Here is an 18,882-nt window from a genome sequence, read left to right as displayed (position 1 = left end):
GTCAGTCACTGGACTGATGGAGGACCCACCCGAAATCCAGGGGGTCTCATTTTGAGATCTGTAATTCTATGTGCATAGATCCTATTTCCAGATAAGGGCGCATTCATAGCTACCAGGGATTAGGACTCGGACATATCTTTTTGGGGGACACAAGTTAATCCATGTGCCCTCTTTATTTATTTATTTTTTTACAAAAGATATATTTTAAGAATTTGTATTTTATTTATTTGAAAGGCAGAGGGACAGGGAGACAGAGATCTCTCCCATCTGCTGGTTCAATCCACAAGTACCCAAACTAGCTGGGGCTGGGCTGGGCTGAAGCTTGGAGCTGGGAATTCCATGCGGGTTCCTGACATGGGTGGCAGGAACCTAGCCATCATCTGCTGCCTCCCAGGGTGCACAAAGGAGGAAGCGGGAACTGGGAGAGGATGACACTTGACCCAAGGCACTGTGATGAGGGAGGGATGTTGGTGTCCCAGGTGGTATCTGGACCACTGCACCAGATGCTGCCCCCTCACTGTACCTGAGAGAGAGAGAGAGAGAGAGAGAATGAATCTCCCATCCACTGGCTTATTCCCCAAATGGCCATAACGGTCAGGGCTGGGCCAGGCTGAAGCCAGGTGCCTGGAACTCTATCAGGGAGAAAACACTTGGGCTTCTTCCGCTACATTCCCAGGTGCATTCGCAGGGAGCTGGATTGGAAGAGGATCAGCCAGGACGCAAATCGACACTCACGAGGGATGTGGTATAGGCAGCCGACAGTTTAAGCTGATGTGCTACAATGACGCCCCCTGCTCCCCTCCCCCGCTTCTTGGCTTCTTGAGTTCTTAACTCAGCTGGAGAACCTATGACTCCTTGTTAGCATTCCTGGCGCTGACCGCCTGGCCAGGCATGTGGATGTCATGCGCTTTGGATCTTTCCCGCTATCACCTTCTGCAGCAACCACATCTTAACGACCTCCTCTGCTGACTGTGTGGACAGCATCTTTACATATGTGTAGACACCTGTGGATGCTCATTTTGACTGCCACACTCAACCTCTGTGGTCTGCACCAGCAGGGGCTCAGTGCCCCCTGCCCCACTGAGTGAGTAGGGCTCGGGGATGGTGTGCCAATTGGACCTTTCTCCTTACAGTTGGTCGTGCCCTGCTCTGTTCTTGCTGCTCTTGTTCCTTGGTGCTACCTAAGGAACACTGGACCCCTGGTAGGACCATTCATTAGGAATTTGAAACATTCTTCACATCCAATCCCTGAGGTTAGAGCCTATCCTTTCTGTTACAAGTGAGATAATGAGATATTGTATATTAAAATACTTAGCTCCTTGCCTGCTACAAAGAAACAATGCCATGTGCCTACTGAATAACTGTTGTGTGCCAGGACTCTGCTCAGCACCCTGTGTGGTGTGTGTTACCTCCTGTAGCTTCACAACAACTCCACTCTATCTCCGTTGTACAAATAAGGAAATCAAGCTTGAGTAATAGTCAACAGGTTGCCTAGTAGGTACTGAGAAGGAGGAAGTGAGATGTGAGGCCAGGCCGTGTGACCCTGAAGCCATTTCCTTCCCAGGGACCCAAGCTGCCTTGACACAGGTTGCCTGCAAACATGAAAACTGACGAGCTTTTTGTCAGAATTTGAATCAGTTCTTGTCATCAACTAAAGTGAAGAGAAAGTGTAAAATTTTGAAATGGGATTCAGTTAGAAATTGACCTACATTGCCACTGGTGTTGTGGCCTGGTTAAGCCACTGGCATTCCATATGAGTTCTGGATTGAGTCTGGCTGTTCCACTTGGAACCCAATCCCTGCTAATGTGTCTGGGAAAGCAGTAGAAGATGGCCCAAGTCCTTGGGCCCCTGCCACCCATGGGGGAGACCTAGATGGAGTTCCAGGCTCCCGGCTTTGGGTTGCAGCCATTTCGGAAGTGAACTAGCAGATGGAAGTGAACTAGCAGATGGAAGTGAACCAGCAGATGGAAGTGAACCAGCAGATGGAAGCTCTCCTCTCTCTTTTTCCTTGTGCCTCTCCTTCTCTCTCTGTAACAGTGCCTTTTAGATAAAATAAATAAATCTTCTTTAAAAAATTGACCTACATCTTTAAACTTTCTCTTTTTAAACAGATCATATATATGTGTGTATATATATGTGTATATATATATATATACACACAATTTATATAGATTAAAATGCACTCATTTTAAGAGCACAGCTCAGTGGGTTCTGACGAATATATGCAACTGTGCAACTGTGGTAGGCAGATGGGTAGTTGAGAGGTGTGAAGTCTCTAAGCTCCAGCCAATTGCACCTGGACACCACCACTGGTGGATGTCTCCTCACAGGTGTGGATCTGTGATTGACAGCTCCAGGAGACTTATGGACTGACAGCTGTGGTGGCCACATGACAAGTCTGCTGCTGTGTACCACCCAAACTCTCTTCCCTTTCTCTGCACAACCCAAGTCTCCCTTTCTGTGTACCATGGAGGCCCCCCAAGTCCCCTTTCCAAGTACTGGCAACCACAGGCTCCAACGTGTTGCTCTCCTGGAAGCAACACTAGCTGGAAACACCAGCACGGTTGCAGGGTGTGGTTTCCCCTCCACCCCCATGACCTTTAGCTCACTTTAATGCCATTATAATAAAATTACCATGGCTGCACTCCCACTCCTATCATGCACCTGATATCATGACACAAAATTTCCTAAAAAGGGCATGGGAGTGGGCAGTGCTCAAGCCCCGCCCCAACTCCACCCCTTTTGAATATTCAGTTGGGCTCCACCCAGGACTTCACCCCCTGTGCCTCTGCAGTGTGTGATGGGAAGGCCTGATCCTGTTGAGGGGGCTTTTCCTTTGCTGACTGTTAGATGTTTTTGCTTGGCCAGGGGTTTTTCTTTGGGGCAGTTTGTGCTTTTTCACTGTTCAGGCACTTCTTGGTTCTTAAGTTTTGCCCTTTTGCTCTCAATAAATCCTGCTTTCTTATGAATCTTTATGCCTCCACCTTTGAATTCTTTCAGGCATGCAGGGAACACCCTGCAAGAAGCCCACTGGGAACCCCGCAGCCTACAACAGCAACACCACTACAGTCAAGAAATGGAGTGTTTTCGTCACTCTAGAAAGTTCCCCTGTGTTGTTTGCAGTCAATTCCTGACCCTTGGCCCCAGGCAACCACTGATCTGCTTCCTGTCCATTCTAGAATTTCCTGTAAGTAGAATAATGCACCACAGACTCTTTTGTATGGGCATGTTTTGCTCAGCATATTTTTGGCAGGCCCCCCGGCTGTGTGTCCCAGAAGCTCATTCCTCTTTGCTGCTGAGTAGTATTCCACGGAACAAGTACTTGCACTTAGGCCTGCACTCACTGATGATGGATATTTGGGTTATATCTCAGTGAGGAGAAAGAGACCAGTAATTTAAACGTCTATATTATTTATTTGAAAGGCAGACACAGAGAGAGAGAGAGAGAGAGAGAGGAGAGAGAGAGAGAGGGCACACTAACTTTATGCAGAAAAGAAGTTTGATGAGCTCACAGTTTTAAAGGCTAACTGTTTAAGATTAGGCAATGCCACTGATCTGACTCTGGTGAGGACCCAATAGAGGACAGTGTCACCACAGGAGCTTGTGCAGGAGGATGAGATAGGAAGCCAGGGGGTGAGCCAAGGACCAGGGTCATCATCATGATAACTTGCTCCTGGGAGAACTAACTCAAGGTCGCACAGATCTACCTTAGTCCCTTCCAAGGGCAGCGTCCCCAGGGACCGTAAGACACCCCCCCCCACCCCCCAGTAGACTTCCTTCCTAAAGGTGTCACCAGCCCTTCCACTGCCACACTGGGGACAAGCCTCCAACACACAGACTCTTGAGGGGAACCACATCTACATCCTAACAGGGCACTGTAGATGAGAGGGGACTGCAGAGGTGAGTGCTACTGATGCTGGCTCCCATGGCAGGAGGACTGGCGCCCAGAAGAGGGGTGCCTGCCTGCGTCTGTTATCGGGCAGTGTTCCCCCAGCAGCCTCCGTGTGACAAAGCTGAACACTGTGCCCGCAGGCAGGGGAGAGATGGGTGCAGGGTCTCATTTTGTTGTGAGAAAGCAGGACAAGAAAGCCGGAGAGAAAATAAATTCATAACTAGCATAGACTATTCTAGATTGGGATTATTCTGAATAAAGCTGGTGTGGACATTCATGAAAGCAGGACTTTTTGTCATCACATTTTCACTTCTCCCAGGAAACAGATAGGAGTAGAATTTGTGAGAACAGGTGTTGCGTGTATGTTTTACTTTACAGGAAATTGCCAAACTGCTTTCTAAGTTGTATCATTTTGCATTCCCACCAGCAGTACTCATGTATGTACGTTTCTCCAATCGTCATTCTTTATCATTTTAGCCATTCCAGTGTATGCACAGAGCTGTCTCGCTGTGGTGTTTTTCATGCCTGATGTGCCTTCACCATCCCTGATTTATTTATTTATTTCCTTCTTTCCTTCCTTCCTTCCTTCCTTTCCTTCTTTCTTTCTCTCTCTCTCTTTTTTTCTTTCTCTCTTTCTCTCTTTTCTTTCGACAGGCAGAGTGGACAGTGAGAGAAAGAGGCAGAGATGAAGGTCTTCCTTTTTCAGTTGGTTCACCCTCCAATGGCCACCACGGCCAGCGCGCTGTGGCCGGCGCACCACACTGATCCGATGGCAGGAGCCAGGTGCTTCTCCTGGTCTCTCATGTGGGTGCAGGGCCCAAGCACTTGGGCCATCCTCCACTGCCCTCCTGGGCCACAGCAGAGAGCTGGACAGGAAGAGGAGCAACCGGGACAGAATCCAGTGCCCCAACCGGGACTAGAACCTGGGGTGCCAGCGCCACAGGCAGAGGATTAGCCTAGTGAGCCACGGCGCTGGCCATCCTTGATTGTTTCTACATGTGCCTGTTAATATAGTGCTATGGACATCTTTTCTTCATTGGCCATTTGTATATTTGATTTTTTTTAAGATTTATTCATTTATTTGAAATAGTTACAGAGAGGGAGAGGTAGAGAGATAAAGGGAGGTCTTTCATCTGCTGGTTCACTCCCTAGATGGCTGCAACTGCTGGAGCTGGGCTGATCCAGAGCCAGGAGCTTCTTCCTGGTCTCCCACACAGGTGCAAGGGCCCAAGCACTGGGGCCATTTTCTACTGTTTCCCAGGCAATAGTAGAGAGCTGGATCGGAAGTGGAGAAGCCAGGACTCAAAAACCAGCGTCCATATGGGATGCCGGAGCTGCAGATTGGTGCTTTACCTGCTGCGCCACAGTGCCGGCCCCTATATTTGCTTTTATGGAGTGTTTATTCAAATATTTGTTTCCATTTAAAGAAAATGGGTTGTCATATAATTCAGTTGTTAAGAGCTCTTTGAATATTCTGGGTAAAAATCTTTTGTCAGATATGTATTGCAAACAGTTTAAGATTTTGTATACAACATATAATCTACCAACAAGAGAATAAATAAGTTTATGATATTTTAATGTAGCTTTGATATTATTTCAGTAAGTACACATGTAAGGTACAATTCTTTCTTGTTTTTAAGGTTTATTTATTTGAAAGAATGACAGGGAGAGAAAGAGAGTGAGGAAGAGAGATCTTCCATTCACTGGTTCACTTCCCAAATGCCCACAACAGCCAGGGTTAGTCCAGAAGCCAGGAGCCTGGTTAAGCCAAGAGCCAGGAGCCAGGAATCCCATCTGGGTCTCCCACATGGTTGGCAGGAGCCCAAGTACTGGGTCCATCACCTGCTGCCTCCTGGGCATTTTAGCAGGAAGCTGGATTGGCAGTGGAACAGCGGGGACTCAAACTGGCGTTCTGTTAAGGGATGCAGGTGCCCCAAGTGGTGGCTTACTCCCTGCATCACGATGCCACCCTGGTAGTTTATTTAAAGGTTTGTGTTCTTATATGGAGACCGTAAACACATATACAGAGTTATAATGCCTTTTGAACTCGAGACTGCGTGGATGTTTAGAGGTAAACACCCTTTCAGCCAGGGGTAACCTGAGGGTTTGGCCCAGTTCTTCCTGTTGGCATCCTCCATCCTGGCCAGGGCATACCTCATACGTGGTCTTTTGGCCACAAGAGCCAGAATCCCAATGTAAAGTTGTTTATGCCAAAAAGCGGCATACTGCGAATGAGGAGGACAATTGCCCCTCTCTATTCCCTGCTCTGAGCCTATTTCTCCTCTCCCTCTGTTGACTATCTTTCTTCACATGCTAGAAACAAGACAACTGGAATCTCCTGAGCTTTTCTGTTTACAGCCTGGGCCACCTGCAGAGACACTGCCCGACCCTCAGGGCCTTAAACCCAAAAGCCACAGAGAAGCGGCTCCTTTGCCCAGCTAGGGCACAAGCCTGTTCCAACAATCGAACAATCAGCTTGGCTGGAGATGGGGGTGCATGTGTGAGAGGACAGCTACAGGGAACGAGAGAAAGGAGGTTCCGGGAAGAAGCAGAAGGGAGCAATTAAGCGAGAGGGCACTGCAGTGTTCCTGGGAACCCCAGTGTGAGGGAACAGTGCTTGAGGGTGCATAGGAGCTCCTGGTGGACATTTTAGGTCAGGTTAGCAAAGAAAAGGAGGTCTGGAAAGTTCGCGAGAGGGTGAGTGAATATTCAGATGAAATATGATAAAACAAACGGAGATGAAACAAACATGTTGACAAACATCATGAAATGTCATGCCTCAGTGACTCCAGGACAAAAAACAAATATGGAAACACACATGGCAAAATGTTCATATAAAGTTCAGTGATAAGTATGTGGGTATTTTTTTTTTTTTTTTTTTGACAGGCAGAGTGGACAGTGAGAGAGAGAGACAGAGAGAAAGGTCTTCCTTTGCCGTTGGTTCACCCTCCAATGGCCGCCGCGGCCGGCGCACTGCGGCCGGCGCACCGCGCTGACCCGATGGCAGGAGCCAGGAGCCAGGTGCTTTTCCTGGTCTCCCATGGGGTGCAGGGCCCAAGCACCTGGGCCATCCTCCACTGCACTCCCTGGCCACAGCAGAGGGCTGGCCTGGAAGAGGGCAACCGGGACAGAATCCGGCACCCTGACCGGGACTAGAACCCGGTGTGCCGGCGCCGCTAGGCGGAGGATTAGCCTAGTGAGCCGCGGCGCCGGCCAGTATGTGGGTATTTAAACGCTCGTTGTTCTATTATTTCTGTACAACTGAAAATTTTATATCACAAAGAGAACAAACAGGGGCCGGTGTGGTGGTGTGGTGGGTTAAGCCACCGCCTGTGATGCTGGCATCCCTGTTGTTGCTGGTTTCAGTCCCAGCTGCTCCACTTCCAAACCAGCTCTCTGCTAATACACCTTGGAAAGCAGTGGAAGATGCCCAAGTGCTTGAATCCCTGCCACCCACATGGGAGACCTGGAAGAAGCTCCTGTCTCCTGGCTTCTGCCTGGCCCAGTGCTGGCCATTGCAGCCATCTGCAGAGTGAACCAGTGGATGGAGTATCTGTCTGTCTGTCTCTCTGTCTCGGTCTCTCTGTCTCTCTGTCTCTCTGTCTCTCTCTCTCTCTCTCTCTCTCTCTATATATATATATATATATCTTACTTTCAAAATAAATTAATTGTTTTTAGAAGAGAAAAAACAGGGGCCAGTGCTGTGGCATAGCAGTTAAAGCCACTGCCTGCCGTGCCAGTATCCTAGATGGGTGCCGGTTCGAGTCCCTGCTGCTCCACTTCCGATCCAGCTTTCTGCTATGACCTGGGAAAGCAGTAGAAGATGGCCCAAATGCTTGGGCTCTTGTACCTGTATGGCAGACCTGGAAGAAGTTCCTGGCTCCTGGCTTCGGATTGGCCCAGCTCTGGCCATTGTGGCCATCTGGGCAGTGAACCAGTAGATGGAAGACTCTCTCTTTCTGGCTCTGCCTCTCTGTAACTCTGATTTTCAAATAAATAAATGAATCAGAGAGAGAGAGAGAGAGAGAGAGAAACAGATAATAATCAAATTCCAAAGAGGATCTAGGAAAAGAAGTCATGAGCGGTACATTGGAGAAAGATTCATCATCTCAAGCAAAGAGATTTCATTAACTTACAGATATTACAACTGAGAGGGCTTTAAGATATTGTGGCGAGTGTGTGGCCCAGTGGGTAGGGTATACACATATTCCACATCAGGGTACTGCTCCATGCTTCTGACCAGCTTCCTGCTGATGTACGTAGGAGGCAGCCCATGACGGCCCAAGTACTTGGGCTTCTGCCATCCATGTGGGAGACCCAGATGAAGTTCCTGGTTTCAGCCTGACCCATCCCTGGCTGTTGCGGACATTTGGAGAGCGAACTAGAGGACGGAGGTTCTCTTTCTCTCCCTTTCAAATAAATATATAAATAAAATGTTTCTTAAAAAAACCCTCTCCTTTTAAAAAATAATAAAAATATAAAGTCTTTATTTAAGAACAAAGTCCATCATTCAGGCATTTCCAAGGAATTATAAGAAAGTGAGTTCAACTCCCCTTGGCCGTCATGCAAGGGTCTTCAGGCTCTGGCCCTGCATGGGACTACTGCCCAGCACACACTGTCCAGCCACGGCCTCTCCCCTGCGTTTGGGACATCTTCCTTCCCATCTCTGCCCTGTGCAGCCCTGGGCCTCTTGCACGACCCATCCCAAATCTCAGTTCTTCCATGCTGTATTATCTTACAGAATTCCTTAGCAAGAACGTCCTCCCTACTCTCTGCACATCATAGCCCTGCTGGAATTTGTCGTGTGGAATACACCACATTTTTACTTTTTATTCTCTTGTGGATATTTTCATTAATTTTGAGAGGTATGTTCCTTCCTACTAGACTATAAACTTATTTGGCTTCATAGTCATAAAGCACAATGACTTATACAGAGATTATTGATAATATTGGACTTGGTATAAGGTAGCAAGAGATTTATGCAAAACTATGAGGCAGTTGATTTGCTGCCAAATTCTTTTTTTTTCTATTCATTTATTTATTTAAAAGGCAGAGTTACACAGAGAGAGATAGAGACACGGAGAGATCTTCCATCTGCTGGTTCACTTACCAGATGCTTGCAACAGCTGGGGCTGGGCCAGGCTGAAGCCAGGAGCATAGAACTGCATCCAGGTGTCCCATGTGGGTGACAGGGGCCCAAGGACTTGGACCATCTTCTGCTGCTTTCCCAGGCACATTAGCGGGGAGCTGGATTCGAAGCGGAGCAGCTGGGAATCCAAGGAGCACTCTGATGTGGGATACCAGCATCATAGGCAGCAGCTTACCCTGTTGCTTCACCTTGCCAGCACCAGTACCAAACTCTTACTGGCATAAACAAATGCTTTTTTTCTGAAATTTTGATGAAGGAATGAGATGATTGATTTTCCAAACAGATAGTTGTTGTAAGATGTTCCCAGAAAACTAAAAACGGTGACAGAAGAAAATGTCTCCCAGGATTTCCTTTGGTTGGCAGCGTGATAATAAGGGACTTAAAAATGTTCATGGGAAGTTGAAATTAAAAGGTAAATTTAGGGAGAGGCGTTTGGTGGAGCAGTGACATCGCTACCTGGGATGCTGCATCCCATATTGGAACGCCTGGTTGAGTTCCAGCACCACTTCCGATTTTAGCTTCTCGCTAACAGGCACCCCAGGAGGCAGCAGATGATGAGACTCAGGTGCTCTGGTACCTGAAATCCATGTGGGAGCCCTGGGCTTGAGTACTGGGCTTCTAGTACTTTTCCAGTACTTGTACCTAGCCCACCCCTGGCTCATGTGGGCATTTGGGGAGTAAGCTGGTGGATGTAAGCTCTCTCTGGGAAAACCTCAGATGAAACACCTGGTATGCTTGGAGTAGCTGTGCCCTGCAGAGAAGTGAGGGGTTGACTGGGCTCTGCCAACCTAGTGGCACATGCTGACCATGACTACTAGAAGGTGGTCCCACTCATGTCTGCAGGGGCTCAGTAGTTCCCTTAGCAATCCCTCCTCTCTCAGTTGTATGTGTGGCTAGTGTGTTGGTGATGAAGGAAGCTGTGGACAGGGTTGTTTTAATTTTCTAAGAGGGTGTGTTTTCTCTTCTGCTCAACAATATTTACTTATCTATGTTTTAAGATTTATTTATTTATTTGAGAGACAGAGTTGCAGACAGAGAGAGGGAGAGACAGAGAGAGAGAGAGGTTTTCCATCTGCTGGTTCACTCTTCAAATGGCCACAGTGGCCAGAGCTGGGCCTATCTGGAGCCAGGAGCCAGGAGATTCTTCTGGGTTTCCCAAGTGAGTGCAGGAGCCTAAGAACTTAGGCCACCTTCCACTGCTTTCCCAAACCATAGCAGAGAGCTGGACCTGAAGAGAAGCAGCTGGGACTCGAACCAGTACTCATACAGGATGCCATCACCATAGGCAGAAACACAAATCGCCATGCCACAGCTCTGGCCCCAACACAATTCAAATATTTTGGAAGATTTCAGTCATTTCTGTTCACATGACTTATTTATTTCCTTTGATTTAAATTTTTTACTTATTTATTTGAGAGAGAAACAGAGGGAGAGACAGACAGCGCTCCCTTCCACTCATTGACCCTTCCCCTCCTAGGAAAAGTGAAGCTGGGAGCTGGGACACAATCCAGATGTCCTATATTGACAGCAGGAACCCAATCACTTGGGCCAACACTGACACCTCCCAGGGTCTGCATTAGCTGGGAGCTGCAGTCAGGAGCTGGGGCCAGGAATCAAACCCAAGTACTCCAATGTGGGACAAGGGTATTTCAACTGCTAGGCTAGATACCTACCCTACGAGGTTATTTCTATGTTATTATTTTAGAGGAAAATATGTATGCACTTATACATAGCTAATTCTTGACTTTTCTTTGAAAATTATTTCATTGCAGCCTAACTTACACAGTGTCACCTGAAGTGATAATTAGGAAAGTTCTCATGTTTTGTCAACTTTGATCTTGTAATGTGTGGCTTGTGTGACCTTGATGGCTTTAGGAAAGATCTTAGGGATTCTGTATATTTTCATGAGATTTACACATTATAATGGAATGTGCTGTTTGTTGGGGATTCTATCTTTTCATCTTAAAAACATTAACACAAAGGCTACAGTTTCATAAATTAGTTACTGTTCAGATGAACCATTAGTGACATATCTCTCAGCTAGTGAAAACAATAAATTAGTTTTCTAATGTTTTGTTTGATTAGTCTAGAACCTAACAAACATTCTGCAAGAAGCTACCACCAAAGATGGAACACATTTTTCCACACCCAGCCTCTACGTCCCTCATTTTGCACATTTCAGTACTGTCCATGCGTGGAAAAGGAAAACATTGTGTAATAGTACATTGACGGGGTTGGCACTGTGGCTCAGAGGGTTAAAGCCCCAGCCTGCAGCACCAGCATCCCATGTGAGCGTTGGCTCGAGTCCTGATTGCTCCATTTCTGACCCAGCTCCCTGCTACTGTGCCTGTGTAAAGCAGCAGAGAATGGTCCAAGTGCTTGGGCCCCTACACCCACATGGGAAACCCTGAAGAAGCTCCTGGCTCCTGGCTTTAGCCTGGCTCATTCCTGGCTGTTGCGACTGTTTGGGGTGTAAACCAATGGATGGAAGCTCTCTCCTTGGTCTCTCCTCTCTCTGTAACTTGGCCTTTCAAATAAATAAATACATAAATCTTAAAAAAATAAATTAACATGTGATAATGTCACAGATAATTAAACTTTACTTGCTAGTAATATCAACAAGCTGCTACTACCTAGCTAACTACCCTGTTTTCATTCGCTCAAATACAAACAAAAGGACCACATGGGACCAAAGTTCTGCTGGATGCTGGGACTATGAAGTCTTCAAAAAGTTCATGGAAAATGTATATTATGATAAAAAACCATGCATGGTTTTTTTTTTTTTTTTGCAGCAAAATAAGCTTGTAACATAAATATACTCACATATATATATACATATACACACATTATCTATATATTTTTCACGAGTATTTTGGTTTATTTATTTGAGAGTGGCAGAGAGATATCTTTGATCTGCCGGTTCACTCCCAGATGCCCGTAACAGCCAGGAATAGATAGGTCAGGCACCAAGGTGGAGCCAACAACTCCATCTTTGTCATGCATGTGGGTGCAGAGACCCAAGCACTTGGGCCATGACCAGGTGCCCACCAGGTTAGTAGGGAGCTCCACAGGGGAGGAACTGGACTGAAATTTATACTGATATGGGAACCGGGCGTGCCAAGCAAGGGCTTAACCTGCTTTACCACACCATCTCTGGCAACTTCTTGATGTCCCCTAGTGTAATAAACCAGTTTACCTCCTGCTCTGGGATTTTACAACCCAGCTAAGACGCGATGACAGAAAAGCCATGGCCAGTGTTTTGAAGGAAAAGCACAGGGTGCAGAATTAATGGTCAATTACCTAGGTTCACCCTGTGTGTGTGTGTGTGTGTGTGTGTGTGTGTGTGTGTGTGTTTTAAGACTGATTTATTTGAAAGGCAGAGCATCAGAGAGCGCAGAAGAGACAGAGGCAGAGTTACTCCATTTTCTGGTTAACCACACAGATGCCCACAACCCGCCGGAGCCAGGAATCGAACAGGATCTCCCACGTGGGCCCAAGCATTTGGGCCATCATCTTCTGCCTCCCAGGAGGCATTGGCAAGAAGCCGGATGGGAAGCAGAGCACTAGGGACTTGAACTCGCACAGCTGTCCCAAGTCCACACCACGATGCCCCCAGCCCGCCCCTGCTTTTAAAATGTTTTTAATTACTTGAGCGAGCCAGCGAGAGAATGAATGATCATCATTCCGGCAGGTTCACCTCCCAAATGCCCACGAAGGCCTGGCCCAGGCCAGCGGCGGGAGCCGGCAGCCGAGAACCCCACCCGGGCGTCCCCCAGACTCCGCCATGTGCGCGGCCCGCGGCCGCATTCGCAAGAAGGGAGGCGGAAGCGGAGCCGCAGGGACCCCAGTCCCGTGGAAGCCGAAGCCCCTGCCCACGGCCAGGAGGAGCCGCAAACAGCCAAATAAGCGGGTTCTCCGCGTCCGCCCGCGGGGACCCTCAGCCCCGCAGAGGAGGGCAGCGGCGCGGGCCGTGCGCACGGGGCCGGGATGGCGGCGCCCGCCTTCCTCCAGAACAGAACGGCGGGAAGGCGTGCGGAGCCGAGTTCGGGCCCGAGTCCGGTTCCCTGCGGGCCGGCAGCGGCGGGGTCAGGGTCAGCCACTGGGGGTTCGGCCGCGTCAGCGCGCGGCGGGCACGCAGCTGTAGTGCATTTGCCTGCCTCACCGCCCGGCGTCACCGACGGCCTGGGGAGCGAGGGCGAGGGCTCGCGGAACGCAAGGGCGAGGGTTTACAGGATCGGGCTTCTGCACGTGCGCCGGCGCTTCGCACGGCTCGGGCAGCGGCTTCGCAGCGGCCGGCCACCTCCGTCCGCGCAGCGTCTCGTTATTCTCATTATTACTGGTCACCGAGGGTGAGCACCATCCCCCGTTAGCAGCCAGACCCGAGCGCGCAGCCTGCCGGCGCCCGGCGAGCGCGCGCCCGGCCCCCGCGCGCGACCCGGTCCCCCTCGGCGCGCCGGCGCGCGCGCGCCCTCCCCCGCCCCCCGCAGCCCGGCCCGCGCTCCCACAGCCCGAGCGCCGCTCAGCTGACCCCGGGCGCCAGACGCCGCGGCTCCCGGCTCGCGAGCGCAGCTGCCGCGGCGCGGGCCGCGCTCGGCCGAGCTCCGGGCGCCCCTCCCCCTCCGCGCCGGGATCCCGACGAGCGCGCGCGGGCCGCGGCCGCTCCCCGGCGCCGAGCCAGGGGCCAGGCGGCGGCGGCGGCGGCGGCGGCGAGGGGCGGCCGCGCGGCCATGGGCGCGCCGGCGCGGCCCTAGGGCGGGCGCGGAGACCGCAGCCGGCGCGGCGGCCCCTCAGCGAGCCTTCGGCGGCGGCGGCGGCGGCGGGAGCGGCGCGGCCGGGATGAGCGGCGGCGGCGGCGGCGGCGCGGCGCCCGGCCCGGGCTCGGGCTCCTCCCCGGCCGCCTGCCGCTTCGCGCACTACTTCGTGCTGTGTGGGATCGACGCGGACAGCGGGCTGGAGCCCGACGAGCTGGCGGGTAAGGCCGGGGCTGCGGCGGCGCGGGCGTCCCCCTCAGGCGCGCGGGAGCCGCTGCGGGGCCGCGCGGGAGGCGGGGTGCGGGCTGCAGACAAAGTCAGCTCCCCGGCGGCCGGACGGGCGCTCGCTCGCTCGCTCGCTCGCTCGGCGGCGACTTAATGACATTGTTAGGTATTCCGCGTGCAGGGTGCGCTGCGGCGCCCTCCGCGGCCGCGCCTCCCCGGCGCGGGGCTATTAATAACGGGCGGCCGGAGGGCATGGCCCACGCCGGGCTCCTCGGCCGCCCGTCGCCGGCTGCGGCGCGCCTGGCGACCCGCGGCTCCGGGCCTGGCCACGGTGCCCTGGACCCCCTACCCGCCGCCCGGCGGCCAAGTTTGGGCCCGGCCGGGTCCGGGGAGGGGGCGTCCGGAGGCGCTCGACCGCCCGCTGGGTGCGCGCGGGCGCGCGGGGGCGGCCGGCGGCTCGGACTTCGCCGTGGACCGGCGCCCGGTCCCGCGATGACGGTCGAGTCACCTCTTGGAATCGCGGCGACCTGGCCGGGTGGCGGCCGCTGGCGGGGACCTTTGGACGCTCGGGACCCGGCTGGTCGCTTTGTTGGCTCTGCCGCCCGCGTCCCGGAGTTGGAGCGGTCGGAGCTGCGCGCCGCGTTGCCGCGGGGGTCTCCTGCAGGGGCTGGGGTCTCCCTGGATGGCGCAGTGTGCGGCTGGCGGGGGCCGGGGGATGCGGGAGGGCGAGGGGAGGCTCGGTGCGTTTTCCGTGCCTGTCTGCGTACCCCCGTGGGGTCTGAGCTGGGTCTTTTCTGTTCGGGAGGGTTAAATGGGTGAGACAGGTGACATCTAGCGCCTGAACTTTATCTGTGTCAGAAACACTTAGGTCATCGCCTTGCAGGCCGGCTTCCTTTGGAGACAGCATTCCCTGCTGATTGCACCAGTGTGCATTTTTCGCTCTCTCTTTCTGGAAATGTATTAAACACTAAACAATAGTTAATGCGACGGTTCAGCCCTAGAATACAGTACCCACCAATCCATGTCTTAGCCACGTGAATATCTTTTTTAAGTTACCTTCGCAGCAAAATATGTTCGACAAAAGCAGTATATCTAGTTTTAGTCAAAATGTGGGGTTTTTTTGGTTTTGTTTTGTTTTTGGAAAAGAGGGATAATGGAGTACCAGGATTTTCCTGTGTGCGTAATTATGTAATCATACTGTTTCCACTGAGATTTCATGTACATGTTAAGAATTTTTTTTTCTTAGAAAAAATATGTGCAGAGGGATTTAAAGAGATTGGTCTTGGGTTTGGTGAAGGTATTATTTTCCTAGGAGTCCCTTCTTCCCTACACATCCTGAGCGTGTGTGGTGCTGGGGTCACTTGGAAGCCGACTGTCAGTGGTGACAGGTGAAAGGAAGAAACCTGGAGATTTTTTTCCCCTTTTTGCCTACAGAAGCTAAAGCAGCATTTTGTAAAATTGTTGACTGGGACTCTTTGGGCACATGCAGATGAGTTTAACAAAGCTGATTAGTAAAAAATTAAATGTTGATGCATTTTTTAGAAGCAAACTGGCTTCTCTTTTTTGCAATGCTGTATGGAAGTGTGGGCTGTTGGGATATTGCTCCTCATTATACTTGGTGTTTTTAAGTAATAATGCATTTTGCTTGATAACTTATCAGTATCATTCATTCCTTGAGCAGTTTCGAGAGCCTCTGTGTGTACACTGTGTTCTAGACATTGGGGCAGCTGTGAACAGAGCATCATGGAGCTTACATTTTAGTGTAAACAGATACTGGAAATGTACTACATTTTGCCAGATGTTAACAACTTCTATGAGAAAAAATAAGGCAGGGGAATGCCAGCAGCCTGGTGGGATGCTGGGGCTGTCATTTTAAGTATCGTGCTAGGAGAAGGCCTTATGGAGAAGGAGACGCTTGAATCGAGCCCTGAAGCAGGCAGGGAAGATCACTGAGCGGATCCCCCTGAGGGGCCAGCGTTGCAGGCAGGGCACACAGCAGGTGCAGAGACCCTGAGCTGGGAGAGCACTTGGCACCAGCAAGGAGGCTGATGCGGCTGCAGCTGAGGTAAGGGGAGGGTAGAAGGTTGGGTCATAGAGAAAGGGTAGGTGGGAAGGCTGTTACTCTGAAATGGGAAGCAGCTGGCTGGTTTTGGACCCAGTAATGACAAGATCTGATGTATCTTCTTCTTCTTCCTTTTTTTTTTTTTTTTTTTTTTTTTTTTGACAGGCAGAGTGGACAGTGAGAGAGAGAGACAGAGAGAAAGGTCTTCCTTTGCCATTGGTTCACCCTCCAATGGCCGCCGCGGCCGGCGCGCTGCGGCCGGCGCACCGCGCTGATCCGATGGCAGGAGCCAGGTGCTTCTCCTGGTCTCCCATGGGGTGCAGGGCCCAAGCACCTGGGCCATCCTCCACTGCACTCCCTGGCCACAGCAGAGAGCTGGCCTGGAAGAGGGGCAACCGGAACAGAATCCGGCGCCCCGACCGGGACTAGAACCCGGGTGTGCTGGCGCCACAAGGCAGAGGATTAGCCTAGTGAGCCGCGGCGCCGGCTAAGATCTGATGTATATCTAAAAGGACCTTTGGGCTGCCATGCTGCTCAGCCTACATCCGAGGTGCAGGGAGAGCAGGCCGTTTGGAAGGCTCTACGTATTTGAGAGAGTCGTTGAAGGCTTGGTGAAGTGGCAGGAAGGAGTCAGAGGCTGCATCAGTATTGCAAGTAGGTCTAGTAAGACTTGCTGATGAATTGTGTGGATGTCAGTGTTGTTGACGTGGTGGCAAGCACTCAAAGAACATGACCAAAGGTGACTCCAGGATTTTGAACAATTATAAGCTCCTCTGTCTGTTTCCTGAAATAGGAATGCTGATAGAGACGCGGGTTGCAGAGGAGTTCAGCTTTGTTAGACTTCAAAATGGAAATGTCAGATAGTCAAGACATCGCTCGAGGGAGAAGTCCAGGCTGTACACGCAGATTTAAAGCCATGAAGTTGGTGAGTGAATGTAGCAGGAAAGAGAGGAGGGCAGAGGTTGCATTCTGGGGTGAGAGTGGGGTGATCCTCATGTGAGAGGTGGGGAGATGAGGAGGACACCACCGGAGGGAGAAAGGAGTGTAGACGCTGAGGGGAATGTTCTTGACGGTCTTCTTGAATGCTTCTGTGGAATTACGTCTGGGGTCAGTATGCATTTGTGCCCATGTATTAGACCAGTTTCTGATGCTGTAACAGAGTACCTGAAGCTTGGTATGTTACAAAGAAGAGAGGTTTATTGAGGGGTAATTCACGTCCAAGCTCAGGTGACCCCCATCAGTTCAGCCTGTGGTGAAGGCCTTGTGGCAAGATGGCGTCACAATGGCAGGAGTGCTCACAGAAGCACACACCTAGTGGAGGAAGCCAGAGGACTTCAGGAGCTAAGCTTGCTTTTATTATTACTATTTTTTAAATTTATTTATTTGAAAGTCAGAGTTAGAGAGAAGGATAGGCAGAGAGAGAGAGAGAAAGAGGTCTTCCATCCGATGGTTCACTCCCCAATTGGCCTCAATGGCCAGAGCTGCACCGATCCGAAGCCAGGAGCTTCTTCCGGGTCTCCCTTGGGGGTGCAGGGGCCCCAAGGACTTGGGCCATCTTCTATTGCTTTCCCAGGCCATAGCAGAGAGCTGGATCGGAAGTGGAGCAGCTGGGTCTTGAACTGGCGGCACCCATATGGGATGCCAGCACTGCAGGCGGCAACAATCTGCTACACCACAGTGCCAGCCCCATTATTACTATTTTTTTAAACACTTTGCTTACACGGGAACTACCCAGGATCCTGTGAGAACTGTGTGCATCCCTTCTGCAAGTGGGTCACTCTGGTGACCTAAGGATCTCTCCCTGGCCCCACCTTTCAAAGCTTCTCCACCTCCCAGTGTCACCACACGGGGGACCAAGCTTCCAGCGTATGAACTTCTTGGGGGCCATGCTCAAACCATAGCACTCAGGCAAATTTTTCAGAATGCTGTTTCTGTTTTGCAGCCTTATTTCAAAGGTAATGATAGTTTGTATTTTGCTTTTTCTGGAAGTGATCTATTTTTAACTCATTGTTTGTTAACAAGTTGTTACTCTGCTTGTAGAAGTCTTCATGGACTTTTTCTATACATAAATTCTATCAACTGCTCTATAGACTTTTTTTTTTTTTTTTTTTTTTGACAGCGTGGATAGTGAGAGAGAGAGACAGAGAGAAAGGTCTTCCTTTTTGCTGCTGGTTCACCCTCCAATGGCTGCCACGGCTGGCGCGCTGCGCTAATCTGAAGGCAGGAGCCAGGTACTTCTCCTGGTCTCCCCTGGGGTGCAGGGCCCAAGCACTTGGGCCATCCTCTACCTCCGCTGCCTTCCCGGGCCACAGCAGAGAGCAGGCCTGGAAGAGGGGCAACTGGGACAGAATCTGGCACCCCGACTGGGACTAGAACCCAGTGTGCCGGCGCTGCTAGGTGGAGGATTAGCTTAGTGAGCCACGGCGGTGCATGTTCCTGCATGTTCCTACAATCCATAATCTGCAGGTGGTGGGGCACTGAAGTCAAATTAAGGATGCATACTGTATGGCCAAGTAATAGATGCAGGTTATCAAGGCTTAAGATGGTTTTAATCATTTATTCATTTTTAAATTCAGGTAGTTTTTTTTTTTTTTTTTTTTTTTACTTTTTGTTTACTCGTCAGATAGAATGACATGAAGAGTGAGAGAAAGAGAATATCTTCCATCCTTCTGCCTCCTGGTTCACTCCTCAAATGGCTGCAACAGTCTGGACTGAGCCAAGCCAAAGTCAGGAGCCAGAAATCCCTTCTGTGTCTCTACTGTGGGATTCTGGCTTCAGAAGCTGCTGCGTAGCTTGCTGCAT

The 18,882-nt window shown here is 50.8% G+C and overlaps 1 protein-coding gene across 4 annotated transcripts in view; it reads left to right on the top strand.

The window, feature by feature from the left end:
* Positions 1–13,570: 13,570 nt before the first annotated feature.
* The window catches only part of DENND5B (DENN domain containing 5B), a 202,145-nt gene continuing 196,833 nt past the window's right edge, over positions 13,571–18,882 (top strand). For 2 of the 4 annotated variants that reach the window (XM_070049608.1, XM_070049609.1), the window contains exon 1: positions 13,844–14,014. In XM_070049608.1, the coding sequence (XP_069905709.1) occupies positions 13,879–14,014 (136 nt within the window). In that variant the 5' untranslated portion in view covers positions 13,844–13,878. Of the gene's footprint in view, positions 14,015–18,882 lie in introns of all 4 variants that reach the window. The other 2 variants (XM_070049612.1, XM_070049610.1) reach the window with 2 other exon arrangements.

Source organism: Oryctolagus cuniculus, chromosome 9 (assembly GCF_964237555.1).
Source record: "Oryctolagus cuniculus chromosome 9, mOryCun1.1, whole genome shotgun sequence".
Lineage (NCBI taxonomy): Eukaryota > Metazoa > Chordata > Mammalia > Lagomorpha > Leporidae > Oryctolagus > Oryctolagus cuniculus.
This window is presented reverse-complemented; position numbering and strand designations above follow the sequence as displayed.